The sequence below is a fragment of the Corylus avellana genome, chromosome ca6, assembly GCF_901000735.1.
Source record: "Corylus avellana chromosome ca6, CavTom2PMs-1.0".
NCBI lineage: Eukaryota > Viridiplantae > Streptophyta > Magnoliopsida > Fagales > Betulaceae > Corylus > Corylus avellana.
Window position 1 is genome coordinate 25732718 of NC_081546.1, and position 26121 is coordinate 25758838.

The window sequence follows — 26121 nt, forward strand, 5'->3', positions numbered from 1 at the left end:
ATGTATCACAAAAAGCATATTTATTTGATTTCATAAATATATGTTAAATTGATATATCAATTACCATGTAGGCACTAGTATAAAAGTAAAAGAAAATACAAAATACAAAGTGCTTAAAATTGCATTCTATGCGACCTTAGAGAAACAAAATAATGAAAATGAGAGATATATCTTAATTAAAAAGCCTAAATTATAACCAAAACAAATTAAAGGCGCTGTCATAACTAGGACAAATTAGGGCCTTAATGACTTTAATTATAAACTTTACTCTCAACTTACTCGGTAGGGTTATGACAAGGAAAATGCCAAGTATTGATAAATAAACATTAAATTTCTTGACTTTTTTTTTTATTATTATTATTGTTTTTTTTTTTTTAATATGAAACCAAGAAACTAAACCAGCCAAAGAGGGAAAGATTAGAAAAAGTTTGAAAAACTTCAAACACGTTACACGAGAATGAGAGAAACCAAGTTCTTGACTTCTTGTTTATGACAATTGAGTCATTGACAATGCACAAAGAATGTGAGAGAAACATCGAACACGCACTGACCGACCCACAGACATCAAACAGCTAAAAATTAACAGCATGCTGCACAATCAACTGAGTGAAGGGCGCAACAAATCAAAAAAATTAAAAATACCAGAAGCCCAACAAACTAAAAATTAAAAATTGAATTAAGAAATTTTTCTTAATTTTGTTTTACTAGGGGTGCCCGCCCCCAGCTCGTCCCCACGTAAATCCGTAAAAAGGGGAGACGTGATTCGAACTAGTGACATCCACTTCATGAAGCGTAGTTTACAGCCGATTGAGGTATCCCTTGGATACTCTTTGCACTTGTATTCTATTTTCTACTTTAAGATTATATATACTAAATTAAAACACTTGATATAAGGATAAGGATAAGGATAAAATTAAAATTCGGGACATAATTCAAAGACCAAATATATATTTTGGCCAAGTTATAAGAGTTGGGGATGAAGTGGTTGGCTCCTCTGTCCGAAATGGTTAAAGTAAATTGGGATGTGGAGATAGACATATCCAGAAAGATAATGGATGTGAGGATTATTGTCTGATATCAAAAAGGGTATCTTTTGGCTTCAATGTGCTCTATAAAACAATTACGCATGAATTGAATGTCCATCACTTTTGGGATATAACATTAATTGAATTGAATGTCCATGACGCTTGAATTTTCAAAACATGTTTCTTTTTCAAATCTGATTATGTTGAGAGGGAGTTACGACTCCTTTCTCCCCGCTCCATTTCTCCTTCCCCTTTTTTTTCATGCCCTCACCATAAATCGACTAGGGTGTGTGTGTCAATGATCATTAGGGTGCTTTTTAGCTGTGTGGTTGGCCAACAGTGGCTCATGGAACGCGTGAGGGTGTGTTGGGTTTTCGTTATTGTATTTTCGTTTTTAAATAAGAATGTATAGTCTATAAATCTGTTTTTAGTAGCAATGGGGTGAAGTTTTATTTGCTTTTATTAAGTTTTGTTTTTACAAATCTTTAAGAATAACGGAATTGGTTTTCGGTTAGTATTTTCCCCCTTTTCCCTACCCTTGTGCAGATATGTGAAAAAAAAAAAAAAAAAAAAATCAATAATGATTTATCACAAATCCAATGGTAATTTTAAAAGCGATAAGTACTAGAAAGCCAAAGAGAAGGAGTCGGAATTCTTTCCAAACTGACGTAGCAAGAATTTTAAACACCCCAGACCGGTTGTTTAGAATTTTTTTTTTTAAAAAAAAAAAATTTCTTGTCACGTCAGTTTGGAAAGAATTTTTATTTTATTTTTATATGTCCACACAACAGAAAGGGGAAGGGAGAGAGGAGATTCGAACTAATGATCTCCGCTTCATTAGGCGTGACCCACAACCGATTGAGTTATTCTTTGGGAACTTGGAAAGAATTTTGGCTCCATCTCTTTAGCTCTCTAGCACTTCTCTTTAAAATCTACATTATTTTTTGAAAGACACAAATGAGACTTCTACCATTACTCTAAAAGTACTATCAATGCGTAGATGCTCTAATAGATTCATATTTAATTCTAAATTCTTAGTATAAAAAAAAAAAAAAGTAAAATTAAATATAGACCGTAAAAAAAATTACTCCACAAATACTAAAGCTTTTCTACAGGATCTAATTAAAATATTTTTTTAGCCAAAATTAACGATGCCGAGGATATTTTGGTACTAGTCAGCATAAATGCAGTAGCTTTTGTGTTGATATATAATTGATATTATATTATATATAATATGATATAAAAGTAATACAATATTGCAACCATTTCAAACATGTATAACGTGGTAGGCATTGTCTCACGTGTGATAAGAAAAAAGCTTTTAATAATACAATGGAATACCTAATCAAACAGGTCTATCACATTTTCTTAATTGCAGATAGTTAATTTGAAATGGATTTCATTTTCTTAAAAATTGTGAAATAAATTTATCCATTGTACTCTATACCTCCCGTAAATTGGGATGCAATCATTGAAAGAGCATGTTTGGTTATGTAATTTCACATTTTAAAAGTGTATTTTTAAATAAAATTGTAAAATTATGTCCTCAATGGTAGCTCAATCGACTCAAAATTATATATTCCTCATGAAGCGGGGAGTTTATCGGTTCAAATCCCTTTCCCTCACTCCCTTCCTTGGTTGCTCATATCAAATAAAAAATAAAAGCGTAAAAAGTGTTATATTTGAGGGTTTGTTTGATAAAAAATAACAATATACATGAAGGCAAGGCAAGAGAAGTTAAGGCCAATAGGGCGGAATTAATGGATTTTTATTTATTTATTTTTTAACGGGGATTGATTTAATGGTTGTTCAATACTATTATATCAACTCAGTGAAATGGGGGGTGTTGTATTTATCATTACTTAGTTCAGAATGGAGAGTTGCACTCTACATTTTAAAGTTTGTAATCTATATAATAAAGAGTAATGTTATACTACATGAGCATAGTGAGATAGTGATGAGATAATAATATAGTATATAACATTACTCTATAATTATAGAGTAATGCTAAAAATTATATTTTTATTATATAATTATCTTATAATACTGATGTGTCAATCACAACCAATCCTTAGATTTTTTTTTTTATTATTATTATTATTATTTAAGAATGACGGATCAAAGAATTAGTTGAAATTAACATGCCAATGTTGTAATATCATTTTGAGATTAAAAAAAAAAAAAAGTGGTTTTAGTGTTACTCATAAATATACCCTTATGGGCACACAAGTGACAAGTGTCATTATAAACTGTGAGACAATATGTTTTATTAAATTAAATTCTCATCAAAAGAGATCTTTTTAAAATTAAAATTCCCCAAAAAAAGTATTCACTAATCAAATTGATTCGGATCACAAGAAATCAGGAAAAAAAAAACAAAACAATTAGTAGCCTGTGACTCTGAGCATATAGTATCATTTTTGAAAATAAAAGTATTTCCATCTAAATATAAGCACATTCTTGTCAACTTTTAATATATACTCCATTTGGCATCATGAATTAGGCCTTCCTTCCTGGCAAAGTTCATGATCTATGGCAAATTTAGAAGTGTCAACTTACAGAAGATAATCCATTAAAATAGAAAGCAAAAAGAACAAGAAAAGATATTCAGTACTGTAGCAAATAGCTTAAAGAAGAAGTAACATATTCTAGAACCAAAAACCAATTCTATGAGACAAATTGGAATCCCAATTGAACAAGGAATAAGAACCCAATACTTGGGACCTTTTTGAATGAAGAATCCCCAATATCAAACAAAAATGGATGAAACTAATGACGGTTTCTTTATCCGATCTAAAAAAGGCATTAATAAACAAAACCGATATTCGATTATGCACAAAACATCCCTTCATATCTTTGAATTAGTTGCATTATCTATGTACAAAGCATCAAAGGATCCTGAAATTCGTTTCCAATAGGCATGAAAGATTCGATTATATATACTATGGCATTTGCCAATACCTCATTCATCCCCCAACTTGTCGAATCATAATCCCTACTATGTTAAATTTAACACATGTTTGGTTACTGTTTTCTCACTTGCCCATCTCATAGGCTTCCATTATTTAAAATTTGAGCAAAAATACCATTTAACAAGCACTTTAGCCCACTTCAAAAAAAAAAAAAAAAAAAAAAAAAACAAGCACTTTAGCCAATGTCAAATATACCTTTTGTCATAATTCATCTCCAAATGTATAGAGCCCAAAAAGTAAAAAATTTCTTTTTCTTCTTCTCTCTTTTTTTTTCTCTTTTAATATTATTGTCTTCATTGGCAGTATTACGTTTGGTTCCTTCGTTACGTTTGCCCAAATGGTTGGTCTATTACGTTTAATGCGCAACACTAATTATGTAGCTGCAATTACGCATAAATTGAATACTGATCACTTTTGGGGTGTAACTTTAATTCCATAACATTAAGGCATGAATTGAATAATGTAGAATCTGATTCTGTTGGAATGCTTTACTATTGAGACTTCGAGCATATTTAACTTTTAAGTAAAAAATGTGCTTTATAGCAAAAGCTTCATTTTTAAGCTTTTCTTAAAAGTATGTTTTGATCATTTTTGAACTTTTTAGACCCTTAAAAACGCTTTCAAATTTTATTTTTTTTACCAAATTGGTATTTTTTTCTTCAAACGAACTTTTTGAGTGTTAAACACACTTTTAGACTCTTCAAATGTACATCCAAATTAACAAGCCCTTCAATGGTTAATATTCAGCAAAAATAGTCTTAAATTTCAACTATGGAAGCCTTTCGGTACACCTAGTGGTGGATCTAGGAATTTATTTTAATAGAGGTGAAAATAAAATAATAAAATATAATGATAAAATAATTTTTTTGGTTCTCTTTATATATTATATTTTTATTATAATATGGTAAATACAATTCAAAATATAAATTATAACACAATATGTGTATCACAAAAAGCATATCTATGAGACTTCATAAATATATGCAAAATTGATATATCAGTTAACATGTAGGCCATAGTACAAAAATAAAGAAAAATACAAAATATGAAATGTCTACAATTGCATTCTAAGTGTTCTTAGAGAAACAAAATCATTAAGTATCACATCTGAATTGAAACTTTTGGAAATTTTCTTTCAATGTAAACAACTAAATTCTCCGCAAAAAACTCATCCTTCATTTTGTTACGAAGTCTTATTTTAACAATTTTCATAGTTGAGAATGCTCGTTAGGTAATTGTTGTAGAGTGTAGACACTAGAAGAGTCAAAACAAGACGAATCAATCTATCAATTAGATAATACGTATATGATTTTCTTGTCTCTACCAATCTTCGACATAAGTCTGCAATGGAAGACAATCTTTGTAATTCCGAATGATTAAACATATCAACTTCAAAATGCTTCAACTAAAATCTCAAAATAATTTTATCCTACTCAGAAAAATCAAGAGAATAATACTTCTATGCAAAACTACATATATCATCAATATTAAAGGATTTATAAGTATCATTTGGATTCAAAGCTGAATTAAGTGTCAAGAGTTCCATTGTCTCTTCACCAAATCTACTATTGAGCTCTTGCAATTGAAAGTTTATAGTAGTATTGAATATGTCAAAATGATAATGATGCTCTATTGTAATATGATCCGGTTGATGACAACCTCATCCTTCAACATAACGAGCACAAAAATCTAGAATGTCAATTTCAAATTACTTTGAGAAATAAACCTTTCTCAAGCAAATTATCCTAATGCATTAATCCTGAAAGCTATTAATCTAACAAATCAACAAAAAAATGAATTAGTAAAAGAAAACAAACAATAACAAATAACAAATAACATACCTGAGATTGACAATAATATATATATATATATATATATATATATATATATATATTCCTAAAAAGATGCAAATATTGTTTTAATTATAAAGAGAAACAAAATTTTAATAAAAAAAAAATTATGAAAAGTAATTATTTGTCATTTCAAGAGTTTAAGATCAATTAGATAAATTAGATAAATTAAACAATGGATTGCATTTTAATATCAAATAACTTGGTTAAGTGGCATGATAATATATATCACTCATAACTCATTAAGCAACAATTTATATATATATATATATATATATATATATATCTTAGCTCTCAATTTTTGCAATTTCAAAATCCAAAGCCAGCTTCAGATCCTAAGCCAGTTCTTTACTAATGCTCGGGCTTCTTTGGATTGCCTAAACATCCAAACTGCCCAATAGGCCCAATAGCCAAGGAATGGGCATCATACGTAGTGCTCACACCATGACCCGATTCACAAGAGTTTGGGCTGGGCCTCAAAATTTAAAAGGCAAAATTGTAAATATGCGTGCATAATCAGGTAAAAGCGTCAATGGGATTCTATATATAGTACAAGTTTAGTCTCCTTCGCAAGACTATTGAATCACACGAAGATAAGCATCCAATTAGAATTTCAAATGAAGATAAAGTCTAAAATGAAGATATAATCAAACAATCTTATCATAATTCTCTTGTAGCAATAGAACACTAGGATTAGATTATATATTTGAATTAGATGTAGATATCTAAACAAATTATATATCCTATGAGTTTATAAATACAGGAATTGCACTACGTATTTTGTACGCAGTACATACATCAAAAACATAAAACTCTGTAAAGACAATTTGTGGATGTTCTGAAATTTCACAAATTTGCAGACGTCGTCTCTGCCGCCGTCGAAGCAAAAAGATTTTGTCTTCCTTCTCTCTACCAACCTTCAATCGCCTGACACGTGCTTGGGAAAAAGGTTTGTCTTCCTCTGATTTCTATTTAGTTTGTTCCCAATTTTACTCTTGGCAATTGGCCTGTTCGTCATGAGGTTTTTAATTTAATTTTGTTTTTTTCCTTTTTATGGAATACTAGGATTTATTTTTTTCGAGTTTGTTTGTGGAGGAAGATTAATTCAACCTTATGGAGCACAAAATTGACCGACTGTCAGTGTTGCCGGAACATGTTATGGAACACATTCTCTCATTCATGCCCTTGAAAAGAACACTTCAACTTAGTATATTGTCCAAGATCTGGCAAAAGGTCTGGACTTTATTCCCTATTCCAGAATTTAATTCAAACTTCTATGGCAGAGATTTGTACTCGATTTATGACAATGAGAAAAAGCAGCAAATCACAATAAAGAGTGAAGAGAGAGAGAAGTTCAATTATTTTGTGGAGAGAACTTTAGTCAGCCGTTGTAGGCAAAAGCTAGGATTAAACAAGTTTAATCTTAAAGTTTTGGTCATGCGTGAATCGGATTATGTTCTTGCAAGAGGTTGGCTTGGCTATGCAATTGAATGCAATGTAAAAGAGTTGAATCTTTGCTTGAAGTCCTATTTCTATGACAGTGAAGCCGCGCTTGACAGTTATGCGGTGCCCGAGAGTATTCTAACAGCAAAATCAATAATTGAGTTCTATTTGTGTGGGGCTATTTTCAAGTCATGTTACAGTGATATTAATTTATCTTCTTTGAGAAAGTTGGTTTTGAAGCGAGTTGATATGAATGACCAAATTTTCCGAACTCTAATTTCTGGTTGTCCTGCATTAGAAGAGATAACAATTGGACAATGTTACGGGTTGAAAAATATACATGTGAGAAGTCTTCCTAGGCTCATGGCGGTTACGTTGCTCTATAATCCTGAACTTGAGATCTTTAAGATTGAAGCACCAAATCTAAAGAAACTACTATTAGAATCAACCATTGTGACAGACAAATGGTTGCACGACTTCCTTTCTAAACATCTTCTCATTGAGAGCTTGGAGCTACGGCATTGCAATATGTTAAAAAGGATTAAGATTTCAAGTGATCACTTGAAGAGTTTAACAATTTGTCATTGCGCAAAGTTGGTTGAAGCTAACATTATTACTCTTAACTTAGATAGACTCAAGTATAGTGGTGATGTTATATCATTTTCTTCCAATGCTAGGATTCTATCTGAAGTTAGACTCAAATTTAAAATTGCTCCTTTGGATCTTAAAAAGATTGAGTTCCTCGCAAAGTTGAATCATCCGAAATTATTGGCTTGGAATACTCTCCGTGTCGAGGTATTGTAGTTTCTTTTATTTGATTCTCCTTCTATTTTTTTTAATTTTTTTTTTTAATGGTTTGTGTTGCTATGTACATCAATTATTATCATATATTATGAAAATCTATCTATCCTTTTTTTTTTGTTTTTTGTGAAGAGTGTGATTGCTCTAAAAGAATTGAGAGAAATACTACCATCCCCATTGTATAATGTCAAGCAATTGAAGCTAAAAGTAAATCATCGACGTGGGTGTTATGAGATCTTCAAACTTGTGGATGCCTTGCTATGGATTTCTCCTCTTCTAGAAACTCTTTTTATAGAATGGAGGATGGATGAGAATATATCTTTCCAGGTACGTATTGCACATATATATTCATTTATGAGAATTTAGAAAGCTTCTTCTAATACTCTTATTTTTTAGGATGCTTTGGTTATTTAGTGCTTCAAATCAAGTTACTAAAGTAAAAGTCATTCTTGTTTTTTCTTTTTGTTTGCTTCTCAAGCTAAATTGGATTTGGGATAGATCACTATTAGATTTTGATCCCATAATGATTTTAAAAGTCATATTAGATTTGGGGGATAAAAGAAGGACAAAAGTCCTACATCTAGCATTACTCATAAGTTTATAAATTAGACACAATAGAAGAAGAAGGAATGAACTTATCAATTGAGTCTTTTATCATTTAAGATTCAACTATACCATTTATGAAGCAATCATTTTCCAATGAAACTTCTTTTATTTTCTCTACTTATAAGGTTGTAACCTTGTCGTCTTCATCTCCTATATGGTAACAATTCACTGTTGTGAAGAATTCTAGTACTTTAGTGATAATTATTTTAGAATGGTGCTAGGGATATTACAACTTTTATAACTAAGTTATTTACAAATTAATGTGGTAGTTCATAACTAGTAAAATAATCAAACAAAAAATAAGGTTTATTAATTTCTCTTAATTATTTTACTAATTATAGATTGCCATATCAGTTCGTAAAAGATTTTATAATAAAATTTTTAGTACCCCAAACATTTTCCGTTATTTTGCACTATAGCTCTAATTTGATCTTTTGTGGTTCATTCGTAGCACCTGACATTAGATGCTAAAAGTTAATGGTGGTATTACAATGCATTAATCAATTTTTTATAATTAAAAAAATGATTCTTATTGTGATCATGTTTTCACATTTCTAAATTCAATTACAAATACTTTTTTTTTTTTTTTTTGGTAGTGTTCCTAATCATGTGCTCTTATTTCAGTTCTCCTATGAAGATCATATTTACAAATCGAAAAAACATAATTGTTGCAAACTTCTTCCAGTTCTATGTTGGCGGCATTGCCTAAAGACGGTCAAGATTGAACATTGCGGAGGAACTATCGCAAAAGAGACTCTAGAGTATTATTTTTCCACAAATGCTGAAATCTTAGAGAGCTTCGAATATTGTATGAGGATGCATGTTTAACGAAATTCAATGCACTGCAAATTTTTTGGTTCGATTTATAATTTATAATCACTTTTCCAACCGTCATTTTTTAACAATTAGAAACTATGTTTCAACAGATAAAAACTACACTTAAAATTCTATCTAAAATGATGATTTCAAAAATTCGAACAATTACTTCTCTTATGCTATTACACTTTTCTTGTTTGAGATAGCGTTTAGAATTTGGAATCTACACACTATATTCGAATAATATTGTATTATGAGTATAAAATTACCAAGTCCCCTTTGCAAAATATATTATATAAGTGGGAGACAATATTTGTCTAAGAGATAGATTAAAACTCGCCTTATTGATCAATTTGTAGCCATTCCCATATAATATTATGCAATACTTTCTTTTAATTATGAATATCCCACATTCAATTTTCAACACCCATGAGCTCAAGATCCCATCCGACTATTTTCAGTGATTACTAAAGAGAAATGCTAAACATTCCAAATTTTTGTTCTACAAGTTGGTTTCCAAATAATGTGTCACTATCTCATGAATTGGTGACACATTTCTCAAAATAATAAATATGATAAGATGGTGACACATTATTTGGGAACTAACTTTTGGGAAAAAAAATTTGAGATGTGTTGCACTTCTCATCACTAAATCCATCTGGCAGCCCACATTCGCCATCGGCCCATCGGAATTGTCTAGCACGACCATCGTAGTGGCTGCTGCCAAGCATCAACCCAATTTGAAGGAAAAGTCTATCTATGTAGACGGTGAAGTATTCTTCAAGAAGTATAGGCGAGAGGCTGGAGATGAATTGGGCCTAACAATTCGAACAGAAAATTGATGGGAATCTGGATTGTCTGCCTCCAGAATCCAGCCAGCTTCAGTGCCTAAGCCCATGGGCTTGGCCAATTCTTTAGTGATGCTTGGGCTTCTTCCGATTGACAAAATATCCAAAATGGCCAATACTCCTTTGGGCTGGGCCTCAAACTTTTAAAGGCTAAATTGTAAATATACGTATATAATCAGGTAATATATATATATATATATAGGTCATATGTTTACGGGGATGTGAACTGGATTTCACACAACGCGAAATGTCAGCATATCATGATAAAGAGCGAAGAGAAAGAGAAGTTCAATTATTTTGTGGAGAGAACTTTAGTAAGCAGGTATAGGCAAAAGGTAGGTATAAACAAGTTTAATCTTAAAATTCAGGTCCTGTTTGAACCGGATTATGTTTTTGTAAACCGTTGGATTGGCTATGCAAGTGAAAGCAATGTAAAAGAGTTGAATCTTTGCTTGAAGTCCTATTACAATGACAGTGATGAGAGGCCTGACTATTATGATGTGCCTGAGAGTGTTCTAATAGCAAAATCAATAATAAGTTGAAGTTGTCTGGAAGTCGCTTGAAGTCATCTTACAGTGATATTAATTTATCTTCTTTGAGAGAGTTGGTTTTGAAGAGAGTTAATATGAATGATTGAATTTTTTGAACTCTAATTTTTGGTTGTCCTGCATTAGAAGAGATAACAACTGGACAATGTTACGGGTTGAAAAATATACATGTGCGAACTCTTCCAAGACTCATGTCAGTTACATTGCTCTATAGTCCTGAACTTGAGCTTTAAGTTGGAAGCACCAAATCTAAAGAAACTATTATTAGAAGCAACCATTGTGACAGACAAATGGTTGCACAACGTCCTTTCTAACAATCTACTCATTGAGAGCTTGGAGCTACGTAATTGCAATATGTTGAAAAGGATTAATATTTCAAGTGATCACTTGAAGAGTTTGACAATTTGTGATTGCACAAACTTGGTTGAAGTTAACATGATTACTTTTAACTTACATAGACTCGAGTACTATGGTGATGCTATATCCTTTTCTTCTAACACTTGAATTTTATCGGAAGTTAGACTCCAATTTGAAAGCTGTTATCCTTTGAAAGTTAAAGAGATTGAGTTCTTTGTAAAGTTAAATCATCCAAAATTATTGGCTTGGGATACTCTCAATTTCAAGGTATTCTAGTTTCTTTTATTTGATTCTACCTCTACTTTTATTTATTTATTTATTTTTGATGGTTTGTGTTACTATGTACATCAATTATTATCATATATTATAAAACTTTATCATTTTTATTTTTATTTTTTTACTTTGTGAAGAGTGTGATTGCTCCAGAAGAATTGAGAGAAACAGTACAATCCCCATTATACAATGTCAAGCAATTGAAGCTAAAAGTAGACAATCCATATAACATCATCCAACTTGTGGATGCCTTGTTATGGATTTCTCCTCTCCTAGAGATTCTTTGGATAGCAAAAGGGTGGAGGGATGACTGTATATCTTTCGAGGTACGTATTGCGCATATGTTCATTTATGAGAATTTAGAAAGCTTCTTCTAATACGTTTATTTTTTAGGATGCTTTGGTTCTTTAGTTCTTCAAATAAAATATCTACAGTAAAAAGTCATTCTAGTTTTTTCTTTTTGTTTGCTTTTCATGATAAATGAGATGAATCACTACTAAATTTTGATCTTATATTTGATTTTAAATGTCATATCACCTTTGAGAGCTAAAATGAGGACAAGAGTCCTACGTCTAGCTTTACTCATAGGTTTATAAAATTAGACATAATGGAAGAGATTGGGCTTATCAATCGAGTCTTATATCATTTAAGTTTCAACTATGCCATTTATGAAGCAATCATTTTCCAATGAAACTTGTTTTATTTTCTTTACTTGTAAGGTTGTTACCAAGTTCATCTCCTATTTTGTAACAATTCATTGTTGTGAAATTTGCGAATTCGGTTGAAATTTTAACTACCTGTCCGGGTTGGAAAAGGATTGTGGGTAAGATATTTTAAATTATCGAGTACCGACCCGCCCCGTCCGCAAACCCAACCCAAAAAAAAACCTAAAACCCTCTTATCTCTCTTATACTCTTTCTTTCCTCATGCCGTCACAGCATAGGATTGAGAAACAGAGGATTTGAGACTAGGATTTGCAGGAAGAGAAGAGAGGGGGAGAGACGCAGGAAGAAGAAGAAGAAGAGGAAGACGAGAGAGGGAGAGAAGAGGCGCAGCAGCGGCAGCACGCAGGAGGAGAGAAAAAAACCAATAAGAGAAAGAAAAGAAGAAGAAGAAGAAAAAAGAGGGAGAGCAGAGAGAGACAGGAGGAGAAGAAGAAGACCCGCCCCGATCGCACAAACCCGAAGTATCCGCCCCGCCCCGCAAATCCTGAGACCCGGAGGGTACTGTCCAATGAAGCCGGGTCTCGGGTACCAATTTTAATACCCGCCCCGTGCCGCCATCGTGTCTCTGAAATTTCACAAGAAAAATTTGTGGATGTTCTGAAATTTCACAATTCTGTCGCCGTCGTGTCTCTGCCGCCGTTGAAGCCAAAAAGATTTTGTCTTCCTTCTCTCTACCAACCATCGAGCGCCTGACACGTGCCACGGCCCAAACGTGCTAGGGAAAAAGGTTTGTCTTCCTCTGATTTTAATTATAAGATTTCTATTTTGCTCCCAATTTTACTCTTGGCCTGTTCGTCGTGAGGTTTTTAATTTTTTTTTTTTTCCTTTTTATGGAATATTAGGATTTGTTTTTTCGAGTTTGTTTGTGGAGGAAGATTAATTCATCCTTATGGATCACAAAATTGACCGACTATCAGTGTTGCCGGAACCTGTTATGGAGCACATTCTGTCATTCATGCCCTTGAAAAGAACACTTCAACTTAGTATATTGTCCAAGAGATGGCAAAAGGTCTGGACTTTATTCCCCATTCCAGAATTTAATTCAAACTTCTATTCGTCAGATTTATCAGATGTGTTTGATTCGTACGAGATTTCAGACAAGGAGAAAAAGCAGAAAATCACAATAAAGAGGGAGGAGAGAGAGAAGTTCAATTATTTTGTGGAGAGAACTTTAGTAAGCCGTTGTAGGCAAAAGCTAGGATTAAACAAGTTTAATCTTAAGATTCTGGTCATGCATGAACCGGATTATATTCTTGCAAACCGTTGGATTGGCTATGCAATTGAATGCAATGTAAAAGAGTTGAATCTTTGCTTAAAGTCCTATTTCTATGACACTGATGAGGAGCCTGATGATTATCAAGTGCCTAAGAGTGTTCTAACAGCCAAATCAATCGTTAAGTTGAAGTTGTCTGGGGGTAGCTTGAAGTCATGTTACAGTGATATTAATTTATCTTCTTTGAGAAAGTTGGTTTTGAAGCGAGTTGATATGAATGACCGAATTTTCCGAACTCTAATTTCTGGTTGTCCTGTATTAGAAGAGATAACAATTAGAAAATGTTACGGGTTGAAAAATATACATCTGCAAAGTCTTCCTAGACTCGTGGCGGTTACATTGCTCTATAGTCCTAAACTTAGGAGCTTTAAGTTGGAAGCACCAAATCTGAAAAAACTACTAGTAGAATCAACCATTGTGACAGACAAATGGCTGTACGACGTCCTTTCTAAACATCCACTCATTGAGAGCTTAGAACTACGTGATTGCAGTATGTTGAAAATGATTAAGATTTCAAGTGATCACTTGAAGAGTTTGACAATTTGTCATTGCACAAAGTTGATTGAAGTTGACATTATTACTCTTAACTTACATAGACTCGAGTATTGTGGTGATGTTATATCATTTTCTTCCAATGCTTGGACTCTATCGGAAGTAAGACTCGACTTTAAGAACTATGCTCCTTTGGATGTTAAAAAGATTGAGTTCCTTGCAAAGTTAAATCATCCGAAATTTTTGGCTTGGGATGCTATTGCCAAGGTATTTTAGTTTCTTTTATTTGTTTCTCTTTAATTTTTTTTTTATTTTTTTTTATTTTTTATGATAGTCAATGTTACTTTGTACATAAATTAGTATCATATATATAAAAATCTAACATTTGTTTTTGTTTACTTTGTGAAGAGTGTGATTGCTTCAAAAGAATTGAGAGAAACAGTACAATCCCCATTATATAATGTCAAGCAATTGAAGCTAAAAGTACGCAATCCATATAACATCATCGAACTTGTGGATGCCTTGTTATGGATTTCTCCTCTTCTAGAGATTCTTTGGATAGAATGGTGGAGAGATGTCAATATATGTTTCAAGGTACGTATTGCATATGCTCATTTATGAGTATTTAGAAACTTTCTTCTAATATTGTTATTTTTTAGGATGGTTTGGTTCTTTAGTGCTTCAAACAAAGTTACCAAAATAAAAAGTCATTCTCCTTTTTTTTTCTTTGCTTCTCAAGCTAAATGAGATTTGAGATAGATCACTATTAGATTTTGATCTTATATTGATTTGAAAGCCACATCATCTTTAGAAGCTAAAATGAGGACAAGAGTCCTACGTCTAGCATTACTCATGGGTTTATAAAATTAGACCCAATGGAAGAAGAGGGATTGGGCTTATCAATTGAGTCTTATGTCATTTAGGTGTTTTGAGGACTTGGAGGGGTCCTTGGAAGACATTTTATCCTCTTGTTTTCATACTTTGTACCTTTCGACTGTTGCGCATGTTTTTTTGGTGTTGATTAGTTATAATGATTTTCTTATTCGTTTTTCCCTTTCTAGTAGGGTGATCTTATTGTATACTCCGGTGTACTTTGAGGCGCCTTACGCTTTTAATAAGACTAGTTATTACTTATCCAAAAAAAAAAGAAATTGAGTTTTATATCATTCAACTATACCATCTATGAAGCAATCATTTTCTAATGAAACTTGTTTTATTTTCTTTACTTTTAAGGTTGTTACCATGTCGTGTTCATCTCCTATTTTGTAACAATTCATTGTTGTTTAGAATTTTAGTACTTTAGTGATAATTATTTTAGAGTGGTATTAGGGATATTACAGCTTTTATTACTAAGTTGTTTCAGAATTAATGTGGAACTAGTAAAATAATTAAATATTGAATATGGCTTATCAATTTCTCTTAATTATTTCACCAATTATAAATTGCCACATCAGTTTGTAAATGGTTATAGTAAAAATTGTAGTACTTCAAGCATTTGTATCACCTAACATTAGATGCTAAAATTTAATGTTGGTATTACAATGCATTAATGAATTTTTTATAATAAAAAAAATGATTCTTATTGCGATCATGTTTTCACATTTCTAAATTCAATTTCAAATACCTTTTTTGTTTCTTATACCTATTTTATGGCTTTTTTTTTTTTCTTTTTTTTTTTTAGTGTTCCTAATCGTGTGCTCTTATTTATTTCAGTTCTCCTATGAAGATCGTATTTACAAATTGAAAAATCATAGTTGTTGCAAACTTCTTCCAATTCTATGTTGGCGGCATTGTCTAAAGACTGTCCAAATTGAAAATTATGGAGGAGCTATCGAAAAAGAGACTCTAAAGAGATATTTTTCAAAGAATGCTGAAATCTTAGAGAGCTTTCAATATAGAAGATTGCTAAGATCAAAAACGGTAGATAATGTGCATATGAAAAGATTCTAAAATAAGTTTCTTTTACATAATGCATAATTCTTTGAAATTGTCTCCCAAATAGTGACTTTTATTTAAATGGTCTTGTACAATGTTTTGACTCAATTTTGCTAATATTTATTTTTACTCTAAATAAAAATATTGCAGGAGGCTGAATGTTTTGTAAGATTTATCTAAGCTTTTACCAACTTGTCATACATAATAAATTTGTGGTGTTTATTTCACAACCTTAGTAACTATCAATCTTATGTTCTAAGTACTTAAAAAGATGGTGAAACTTCACTTTAGATTGTATTACACCACGTTTTGAGAAGATCTTATAAATTTTAAAAACTCTTAATGTCAACTCCGGAACTTTCAATTCGATGCAATTTACTCCCTTTATCAATTTTTAAACGTTAAAAGTGATAAAATAACCATTATACCCAAGATTTTTCATAAAATTTCAAATTTACCCTTTATTTCAAATTAAAAATTTTAAATAAATAAATAAATTTATTGTAAAAAAAAAAAAAAAAAAAAATCACAAGGTGACCTACGGTTGGGTACCTTGTGGTCATTTTTTCCAAAAAAAATGAAAATTGAATGGTAATTTTGTCTTTTTAGGGGTTTTCATTAGGTTTTAACGGCAAAAATTGGAGAGTGTAAATTGCATTAAATTGAAAGTTGGAGAGATGAAATTGAGAGTTTTTGAAATTTAGGGAGTTTTCTCAAAACGCTCAGTAATTCAGAGATCCTTTGTAAAGTATTCCCAAAAACGGTTCTAAATTAATTTTAGGGGAAGTATTGTGTATTGTGTCTGTGGCAGTGGAGCTATTTGTTCATGTTGAATTAACTGATACTTTCGATCTAATTTTTTACTTCATTATTTCACTAATAATAGATTGTCATATTAATTTGTAAAATTGAACCATTAATGTATCTTGAGGACAAAATTACTGAATTCTCTTTGCAAAACTTATTATATAAGTGGGAGACAATATTTTGTATAAGAGATTAAAACTCGCCTTATTATTCAAATTGCACTATTTTCTTTTAATTTTGAATATCCCACATTGGTCACCGGGATTGTTTGGCACGGCCGTATATAGTAGTGGTTGCTGCCAAGCAGGAGTCTTAACTCCAACATTTTTTTCTCTTTAATTTTTCTTCTTCTGTGGTTTCACATAAAGCAATATTTATTGTTTATTCTTGATTGGAAAAAAGCTTTTTTTTTTTTTTACCCAAAACTTAAAACACTTCTCAAACTAGTTGTGAGCAGATGAACCACTAAATCTATAAAATGTAATATTAAGGTATTTCGAAAAATTGACATGGACCGAGTGGCATGAAATTTGATGTTTGTTTTTGACATGTTTACACAAGAGGGAGAGAGTCTTGAGATTTGATGTTTTGCAATCTTTAAGTACTTACAAGAAAGGTAATATGAACCTTTCATGAAGCGTAGGCAAGAGTCTTGAGATGAACTTGGCTAACAATTCGAGCAAAAAATTGACAGAAATCCAAATCCCCTAAAAGAGTACTAGGATCCGTTTAGGATTGCAATTTCAATAAGTGCGACTTTAAAATTTTGTTTTTAGAAATTGCTTTTTTAAAAATCGTAAAAATGTTTAGTAAAACAAGTTAATATATATATATATATTATCAAATATTTGTTATGCCAAATCATGATTTTTGTTTAAATTTGAAGTTTTTTCAAATAAGCACCTCTTAACCTACTTATAGAAATCGTAAATTTTTTATTTTTAGATTAAATGTTTTTTAAACCACAATGCTAAATACATTACATTTTACGATATGTTTTAAAAACGCAGATTATTCTTATGAAATTACAATTTTAAATGCAACCTTTGTTTGTGGCCCTGTGAAAAGTTGTCAAAAAGTCTCGCACTGCCACTTTAATCCAGCTAGCTTCAGGGCCTTGTGGTCCATGAGATCGGCCAGTTCTTTAGTGATGCTCGAGCTTCTTTCGATTGCCAAAACTTTCAAAATGGCAAATACCCATTTGGGCTGGGCCTCACACTTTAAAAGGTAAAACTGTAAATAAGCGTACATAATCAAGTAAAAGCGTCAACGGAAATATTTAATTTATTTATTTATTATTAATTTTTTTTTCATGTAAAATCACTCTCGTAGGGTTTTAATTTCTCGTGAATTTCGTGAGGTTTTTTACTTTTAATTTTTCCCTTTTCATGGAATATTAGGATGCGTTTGTTCGTTTGTTTTTAAACGTAAGAAGGTGTTCCTGAAAATTATTTTTATAAACGTATTTGTTTTGAAGAAGAAAAAAAAAAGGACATAAAAGTTAGCAAAGAAAAAGGAATTTGCTTTCAGTAACAACAATAATTTGCATTAGCTGACTAAATTATATATTATATCGTGCTAGCACAGTCTTTCGCTTTGCTTCTTTAATTTGGAGGAAAATTAATTCAAGCTTATGGAGTACAAAATTGACAGGATATCCGAATTGCCGCAACCTATGATAGAGAACATTCTATCATTCATGCTCTTGAAAAAAATACTTCAACATTTGGACTTTATTTCCCATTCCAGAATTTAATCCAAACTTCTATAGGTCAGATTTGTACGAGAATTCAGACAATGGGAAAAGGCAGCACATCACGATAGGGAGTGAAGGGAGAGAGAAGTTCAATTATTTTGTGGAGAGAACTTTAGTAAGCCGGTATAGGCAAAAGGTAGGTATAAACAAGTTTAATCTTAAAATTTTTGGTCCTGTTTGAACCAGATTTTGTTCTTGCAAATCGTTGGATTGGCTATGCAATTGAATGCAATGTAAAAGAGTTGAATCTTTGCTTAAAGTCCTATTATTATGACAGTGATGAGAGGCCTAACTATTATGATGTGCCTAAGAGTGTTTTAGTAGAAAAATCAATAATTAAGTTGAAGTTGTGTGGGGGTCGCTTGAAGTCATGTTCTTTGAGAGAGTTGGTTTTGAAGCGAGTTAATATGAATGACCGAATTTTCTGAACTCTAATTTCTGGTTGTCCTGTATTAGAAGAGATAACAATTTGGAAAATGTTACGGGTTGAAAAATATACATCTGCGAAGTCTTCCTAGACTCGTGGCGGTTATGTTGCTATGTAATCCTAAACTTGAGAGCTATAAGATGGAAACACCAAATTTAAAGAAACTGCTATTAAAATCAACCATTGTGATAGACAAATGGTTGCTTGATGTCCTTTCTAAATAATAAACATTCACTCATTGAGAGCTTGGAGATACGTTATTGCAATATGTTAAAAATGATTAAGATTCAAGTTATTACTTGAAGAGTTTTGACAATTTGTTATTGCACAAAGTTGGTTGAAGTTAACATTCTTACTCTTAACTTACATAGACTCGAGTATTGTGGTGATGTTATATCCTTTTCTTCCAACGCTTGGACTCTATCGGAAGTTGTACTCAACTTTAACAACTATGCTCCTTTCAGAATCAGTCCTTTGGATGTTAAAAAGATTGAATTCCTCGCAAAATTAAATCATCCGAAATTTTTGGCTTGGGATGCTAGTTGTGCCAAGGTATTCTAGTTTTTTTTTTTTTTTTTTTTTTCTCTTATTTTTTTTAAATTATTTTTTATAGTCTTATTTTTTTTTTTTTTTTTTACTTTGTGAAGAGTGTGATTGCTTCAAAAGAATTGAGAGAAATAGTACAATCCCCATTATATAATGTCAAGCAATTGAAGCTAAAAGTACGCAATCCATATAACATCATCGAACTTGTGGATGCCTTGTTATGGATTTCTCCTCTTCTAGAGATTCTTTGGATAGAAAGGTGGAGAGATGCCAATATATGTTTCAAGGAACATATTGCAAATATTCATTCATTAGAATTTAGAAACTTTCTTCTAATACTGTTATTTTTTTAGGATGCTTTGTTTCTTTATTGCTTCAAACAAAGTTACTAAACTAAAAAGTCATTTTCTTCCACATAACTGGTAAAACAGAGGCATTAGAGCACATACCTTTACCCAAAATAGAGTCTCCTTATAGGCACTCCTAACCGTGAATTGACCGTTGTTAGTCCCTAACCAGACTAACTGATCCTTCTGGCTACGTGGACAAATAGTCATTCCACAAATAAGCCTTGCTTCCTCCTCATTGAAAATATCATGCATCAGACCATGATATTTTTGCTAAATACCATTTTAGTATACATAGTTTAAATACTTTATTTCTGTATATCTCGGTTTCAATTCATATTGTAGATAGTACCACACTTATAGCTAAAAATAGAAATCGTACTTCCGTCAATAAAATCAACGAAAATCCACGTCAAACCAACAAGAAACTGGCATATGGCCATTTAACTCATTAAAAAAAAAAAATAGTAAACTAAAAATATTTTTAAAACACATTCCAAAAAAAAAAAAAAAAAAAGTTGCAATGGGGTTGGTTGGACCCCTCATGGTCAACCAGGGAGTGGCCAAACCATTCCATGGCCTTGGGGGTGGCCGAAACCACCGTCGTTTGGCCTGGGGTGGTTTCGGCCACCCTTGGCCAACCCTCCAAACATATTTTTCTGGGTTGGCCTTTTGGGGGTGGTTCTAAGGGCTATGGGCGTGCTTCAACTACTCCTAGATACCAAACCATCCCATAGCCCTTGGAGGTGATTGTGATGGTGGCCCACCCTTTAAAAATAATTTTAAGGGTTGGCCTTTTAGGGGTGGATGAATCACCCAAAGACCCATTGAGCCACCCCCACACCGGTTGTATGCGGGGTTCTTGGCCACCAAGGAAAGCAACCTCACTCCCCCTCCCTCCCCCCCCCCCCTCTTTTGGCCTTTTTTGGGGTGGCCTAACCACCGCCAAGCCAAATGAAGATGCCCGAACCACCCCTCCCCCCAATCCCATTTTACTATTTGTAGGTAGCCGAACCACCCACTCCCTCGCTGGCCTTAAGGGATGGCTCGAGTCACCATTTTCAGAAATAATAATATTTTTTAATATTTAATGAGTTTTTTTAATTTTTAATGATGCAAATGGTCGTGTGGTAGTTTTTGAATCATTTGATGTGGATTTTCGTTAATATGGATCGAAGTACCATATTCATTTTTAGTCATAAGTGCGGTACCATCTACAATATAAATTGAAACTAAGGTTAGTGTTTGTAAAGTTGTTAAATCACACTAGGGTAATGAGCTTTTAGCCCTCCTAATACTTGGAGCCTTATTGAATGAAGAATCCCCAATATCAAACAGAAATGGATGAAATATTGACCGTTTCTTTATCCGATCTAAAAAAGCATTAATAAACGTAGCCAATATTCGATTATGTACAAAGCATCCCTTCATATCTTGGAATTAGTTGCATTATCTATCTACAAAGCTTCAAAGGATCCTGAAATTCGTTTCCAATAGGCATGAAAGATTGATTATATATACTGTAAAAGATTCGATTATTTTCAAGTTTTTGCCAAAAGTGCGTTTTGAACATTTTTGAACTTTTTTGAACCTTAAAAGCATTTTTAATTTTTTTTACCAAACAAGTATTTTTTTCTTTAAACAAGTTTTTTAAGTATTAAACGCATTTTTAGACCCTTCAAACAAATATGCAAAAACGCCCTTCAATGGTTAATATTCAGCAAAAAATAGGCTTAAATTTCAAACAAATTTTGTAGCAGCCAGCCGCCTGATTTGGTTTGTCTGGATTCCGGAATATTAGAAATGAGGTAAAATTTCGAAAAAATTATTTTAGGAGCACTTCCTTTTTTTTTAAAAAAAAAAAAAAACAATCTTTTATATTAAAATCTTAGCTTTCAATTTTGCAATTTCAAAATCCAAATCCAGCTTCTGCTCCTAAGCCCATGGGCTCAGCCAATTTGCCTAAACATCCAAAATGCCCAATATCCAATGAACGGGCATCATACGTAGTTCTCACACCATGACCCGATTCACAAGAGTTTGGGCTGGGCCTCAAAATTTAAAAGGCAAAGTTGTAAATATGCGTGCATAATCAGGTAAAAGCGTCAATGGGATTATATATATATAGTCTTTACAAGTTTAGTCTCCTTCGCAAGACAATTTGTGGATGTTCTGAAATTTCACAAATTTGCCGACGTCGTCTCTGCCGCCGTTGAAGCAAAAAGATTTTGTCTTCCTTCTCTCTACCAACCTTCAATCGCCTGACACGTGCTTGGGAAAAAGGTTTGTCTTCCTCTGATTTCTATTTAGTTTGTTCCCAATTTTACTCTTGGCAATTGGCCTGTTCGTCATGAGGTTTTTAATTTAATTTTGTTTTTTTCCTTTTTATGGAATACTAGGATTTATTTTTTTCGAGTTTGTTTGTGGAGGAAGATTAATTCAACCTTATGGAGCACAAAATTGACCGACTGTCAGTGTTGCCGGAACATGTTATGGAACACATTCTCTCATTCATGCCCTTGAAAAGAACACTTCAACTTAGTATATTGTCCAAGATCTGGCAAAAGGTCTGGACTTTATTCCCCATTCCAGAATTTAATTCAAACTTCTGTAGGTCATATTTCTACGGAGGTTGGTACTCGATTTCTGACAATGAGAAAAAGCAGCATATCATGATAAGGATTGAACAGAGAGAGAAGTTCAATTATTTTGTGGAGAGAACTTTAGTAAGCCGTTGTAGGCAAAAGCTACGATTAAACAAGTTTAATCTTAAAATTCTGGTAAGGCTTGAACCGGATTATGTTCTTGCAAACCGTTGGATTGGCTATGCAATTGAATGCAATGTAAAAGAGTTGAATCTGGACTTAAAGTCCTATTTCTATGACAGTGAAGAGGAGCCTGACGATTATCAAGTGCCTGAGAGTGTTCTAACAGCAAAATCAATAGTTAAATTGAAGTTGTCTGGGGGTAGCTTGAAGTCATGTTACAGTGATATTAATTTATCTTCTTTGAGAAAGTTGGATTTGAAGCGAGTTGATATGAATGACCAAATTTTCCAAACTCTAATTTCTGGTTGTCCTGCATTAGAAGAGATAACAATTGGACAATGTTACGGGTTGAAAAATATACATGTGCCAAGTCTTCCTAGACTCATGGTGGTTACATTGCTCTATAGTCGTAATCTTGAGAGCTTTCAGATTGACGCACCAAATCTAAAGAAACTACTATTACCATCAAATATTGTGATAGACAAATAGTTGCACGATGTCCTTTCTAAACATCCACTCATTCAGAGCTTGGAGCTATGTTATTGCAATATGTTGAAAAGGATTAAGATTTCAAGTGATCACTTGAAGAGTTTGACAATTTGTTATTGCGCAAAGTTGGTTGAAGTTAACATTATTACTCTTTTAACTTTCATAGACTTGAGTATTGTGATGATGTTATAACCTTTTCTTCCAACACTTGGACTCTATTGGAAGTTGTACTCAACTTTAACAAATATACTCCTTTCAGAATCAATCCTTTGGATGTTAAAAAGATTTGAGTTCCTCGCAAAATTAAATCATCCGAAATTTTTGGCTTGGGATGCTAGTTGTGCCAAGGTATTCTAGTTTTTTTTATTTGTTTGTCTTTTCTTTTTCTTTTTTTTTTTTGTTTGATAGTCTTTGTTACTTTGTACATAAATTAGTATCATATTTATAAAAATCTAACATTTGTTTTTGTTTACTTTGTGAAGAGTTTGATTGCTTCAAAAGAATTGAGAGAAACAATGTAACGAACTTGGTTCTAGGCTAGAGTAATTCCTAGGCCTACCCTTGACAGATGAATTCAGAGTTGTGTAGGCCCACTAGTATGATTTTAATTATCTTAGTTAAATGGATCAAAACAACTTTAGAGTATAAAATCTATATTTTGATTTAAAAGGTTTTATCCCAAATGACTTGTTTGGCTTAATGGTTAGTGTGGCATAATTTTGAATCTCCATATAACAAAACTTGTTTTAAAGTGAATTTTTCTATAAGGAAAATTTTTATAGAAACCCTATCTCTAAAACCCTAGCTGCCGCCCGCATATAGCCTATATGACATTGTTGTCTTCTTAAATTAATTTCCAAGTTTGTTTCAAAAGACTATTCCGGAAAGAGTTTAATGAGAAATCAAATTATTAAAGGCTCCCCGTTTAAATTTTAAAATTAATTCTCCTGTCATTAACCTAGCTAGTCTACATTACACCCTTTTTCAAAGGAAACAAAATTTGATAGCATTGCATAATATTATGGAAAAACGTAAGAAATGATTTATGACAAAATTCATTTAATTTTTGTATTATTTCCTACAAGACTTTCCAAAAGCATTATCTCCATCTAGGCTATTTCCATGGGATGTTGTTTCTTTAGACAAAATATATATATATAAACTAATTAATTAATTTTATGCATTGAAAATATTTTCATCTCCATATTCATTGTTTCATGGGATTCTAAAACAATTGAACCAAGTGGCCATATGCCTATACGGTTAAGATAGATTTTTTTTATCAGACAGATTTTCCCAAAACCTAGCTATGTACCCCATGTCAACTAGGCATTTGTTTGCAAAAACTTTCTTTCAAAACTAACTTGATTTTGTGAACGCATGAATGGAGTGATATAAATATATAACCAAAAACAAGAAACCTACCAAATTGCGGCCCATCTCTTTATTCTCTTATTTTCTCAAAACTTTTACCTTCCCTCAGTTTTTTCTCTCAAGAACCCTAGCATTCTAAACACTGCACGCAGCCATCTCTCAATCTCCCTCTTATTCTGTCATTTTGAAAACAATATTCCTAATCGTGTGCTCTTATTTCAGTTCTCTTATGATGATTATATTTACAAATCAAAAAATTCTAGTTGTTGCAAACTTCTTCCAATTCTATGTTGGCGGCATTGCCTAAAGACTGTCCAGATTGAATATTATGGAGAAGCTGTCGGAAAAAATACTCTAAAGAGGTATTTTTTCGAGAATATTGAAATCTTAGAAAGCTTCCAATGTAGAAGAGGATTTGGATTGTCCGAAGATTACTAAGATCGAGAACGGTAGAGAATGTGCACCTGAAAAGATTCTAAAAAAAATATATATATATCGTTTACATAATGCATAATTCTTTGAAATTGTCTCACAAGTGGTGACTTTTAAATCGTCTTGTACAATATTTTGACTCAATTTTGATAATATGTATTTTTACTTCACATAAAGATATTGTAGGAGGCGGAATGTTTTGTGAGATTTATCTAGGCTTTCACCAACTTGTCATGCATAATAAATTTGTGATTATTTCTCAACCTTAATAACTTGCAATATTATCTTCTACGTACTTAAAAGATTCTAAATTAATTTTATGGGAAGGATCGTGTATTGTGTTTGTGGCAGTGGAGCTATTGTTATTGTGTCTAGTTTAGTTGAATTAACCAAAGCTTTCTATCTAATTTTTAGCTTCATTATTTCTCCAATTATAAATTGCCACATCAAATTGTAAAATTGATCCATTAAATTTAAGAACAATGATTAAAATCTTTAGATCTCCACATAAAAATATTTTGAAAAATCTAAAAAATTTAATCCATGAAATTTACATTAAAAAAAAAAAAAAATGTAAGCATCAATTTAGTAAGGGAAAAATACACTATACCCCCCGAAGTTTGACCACATTTTTAATTTAAACCTTAATGTTTAAAAATTTGCAATGTACCCTCAAAAAGTTACAAAATTTTACAATTCGACCACTCCGTTACTCAATTCTGTCTTTTCTCCTAGTCTTCCCATATTTTCCCAATTATAACCTGATAATAATATTCCACCAAATCTCCCCACCCCCTCTTTTTTTTTTTTTCTTTTTTTTTTGTAAAGAAAATTGTTAAATTCCATTTTAGTATACATAGTTTAAATACTTTATTTTTGTTTATCTCAATTTCAATTCATATTATTTATAGTACCATGCTTATAACTAAAAATAGAGATCGTACTTTCGTCAATAAAATTAACGAAAGTCCACGTCAAATCAATAAGAAACTAGCATGTGGCCATTTAGCTCATTAAAAATAAAATAAAACATAAAAAATAGAAAACTAATTTTTTTTTTTTTTTTAAAAAAAAAAACATTCAAATCCTATTTATCAAGGAAAAAGTCCTCCTAACTATTGCAAACTTCTTCAAGTTCTCTGGTAGCGGCATTCCCTAAAGACTATCAAGCTTGAAAATTTGAAAGGATCTATAGAGGAAGATAATCTAAG

At 32.0% G+C, this 26121-nt stretch overlaps 3 protein-coding genes across 4 annotated transcripts; all 3 read left to right on the plus strand.

The window, feature by feature from the left end:
• The first annotated feature begins 6733 nt into the window (after window positions 1-6733).
• Window positions 6734-23327, plus strand: LOC132185704 (F-box/LRR-repeat protein At3g58930-like). 2 transcript variants are annotated; one of them, XM_059599478.1, is made up of 3 exons: window positions 6736-6796; window positions 22073-22130; window positions 22247-23327. In XM_059599478.1, the coding sequence occupies exon 3, from the start codon at window positions 22295-22297 to the stop codon at window positions 23102-23104; it is 810 nt and encodes a 269-aa protein (XP_059455461.1). In that variant the 5' UTR covers window positions 6736-6796; window positions 22073-22130; window positions 22247-22294; the 3' UTR covers window positions 23105-23327. The 2 variants fall into 2 exon arrangements, 1 of the variants encoding a protein (XP_059455461.1); XR_009440628.1 differs by lacking the exons at window positions 22073-22130; window positions 22247-23327 and adding an exon at window positions 6913-7088 and having other exon boundaries at window positions 6734-6796.
• Window positions 7285-9525, plus strand: LOC132185447 (uncharacterized). The gene is made up of 3 exons (XM_059599220.1): window positions 7285-8085; window positions 8224-8418; window positions 9322-9525. The coding sequence occupies exons 1-3, from the start codon at window positions 7285-7287 to the stop codon at window positions 9523-9525; spliced, it is 1200 nt and encodes a 399-aa protein (XP_059455203.1).
• On the plus strand, window positions 12428-16139 carry LOC132184582 (FBD-associated F-box protein At3g52670-like). The gene is made up of 4 exons (XM_059598271.1): window positions 12428-12991; window positions 13107-14296; window positions 14438-14623; window positions 15743-16139. Exons 2-4 carry the CDS (start codon window positions 13154-13156, stop codon window positions 15977-15979), a joined length of 1566 nt encoding a protein of 521 aa, XP_059454254.1. The 5' UTR covers window positions 12428-12991; window positions 13107-13153; the 3' UTR covers window positions 15980-16139.
• Window positions 23328-26121: the final 2794 nt, after the last annotated feature.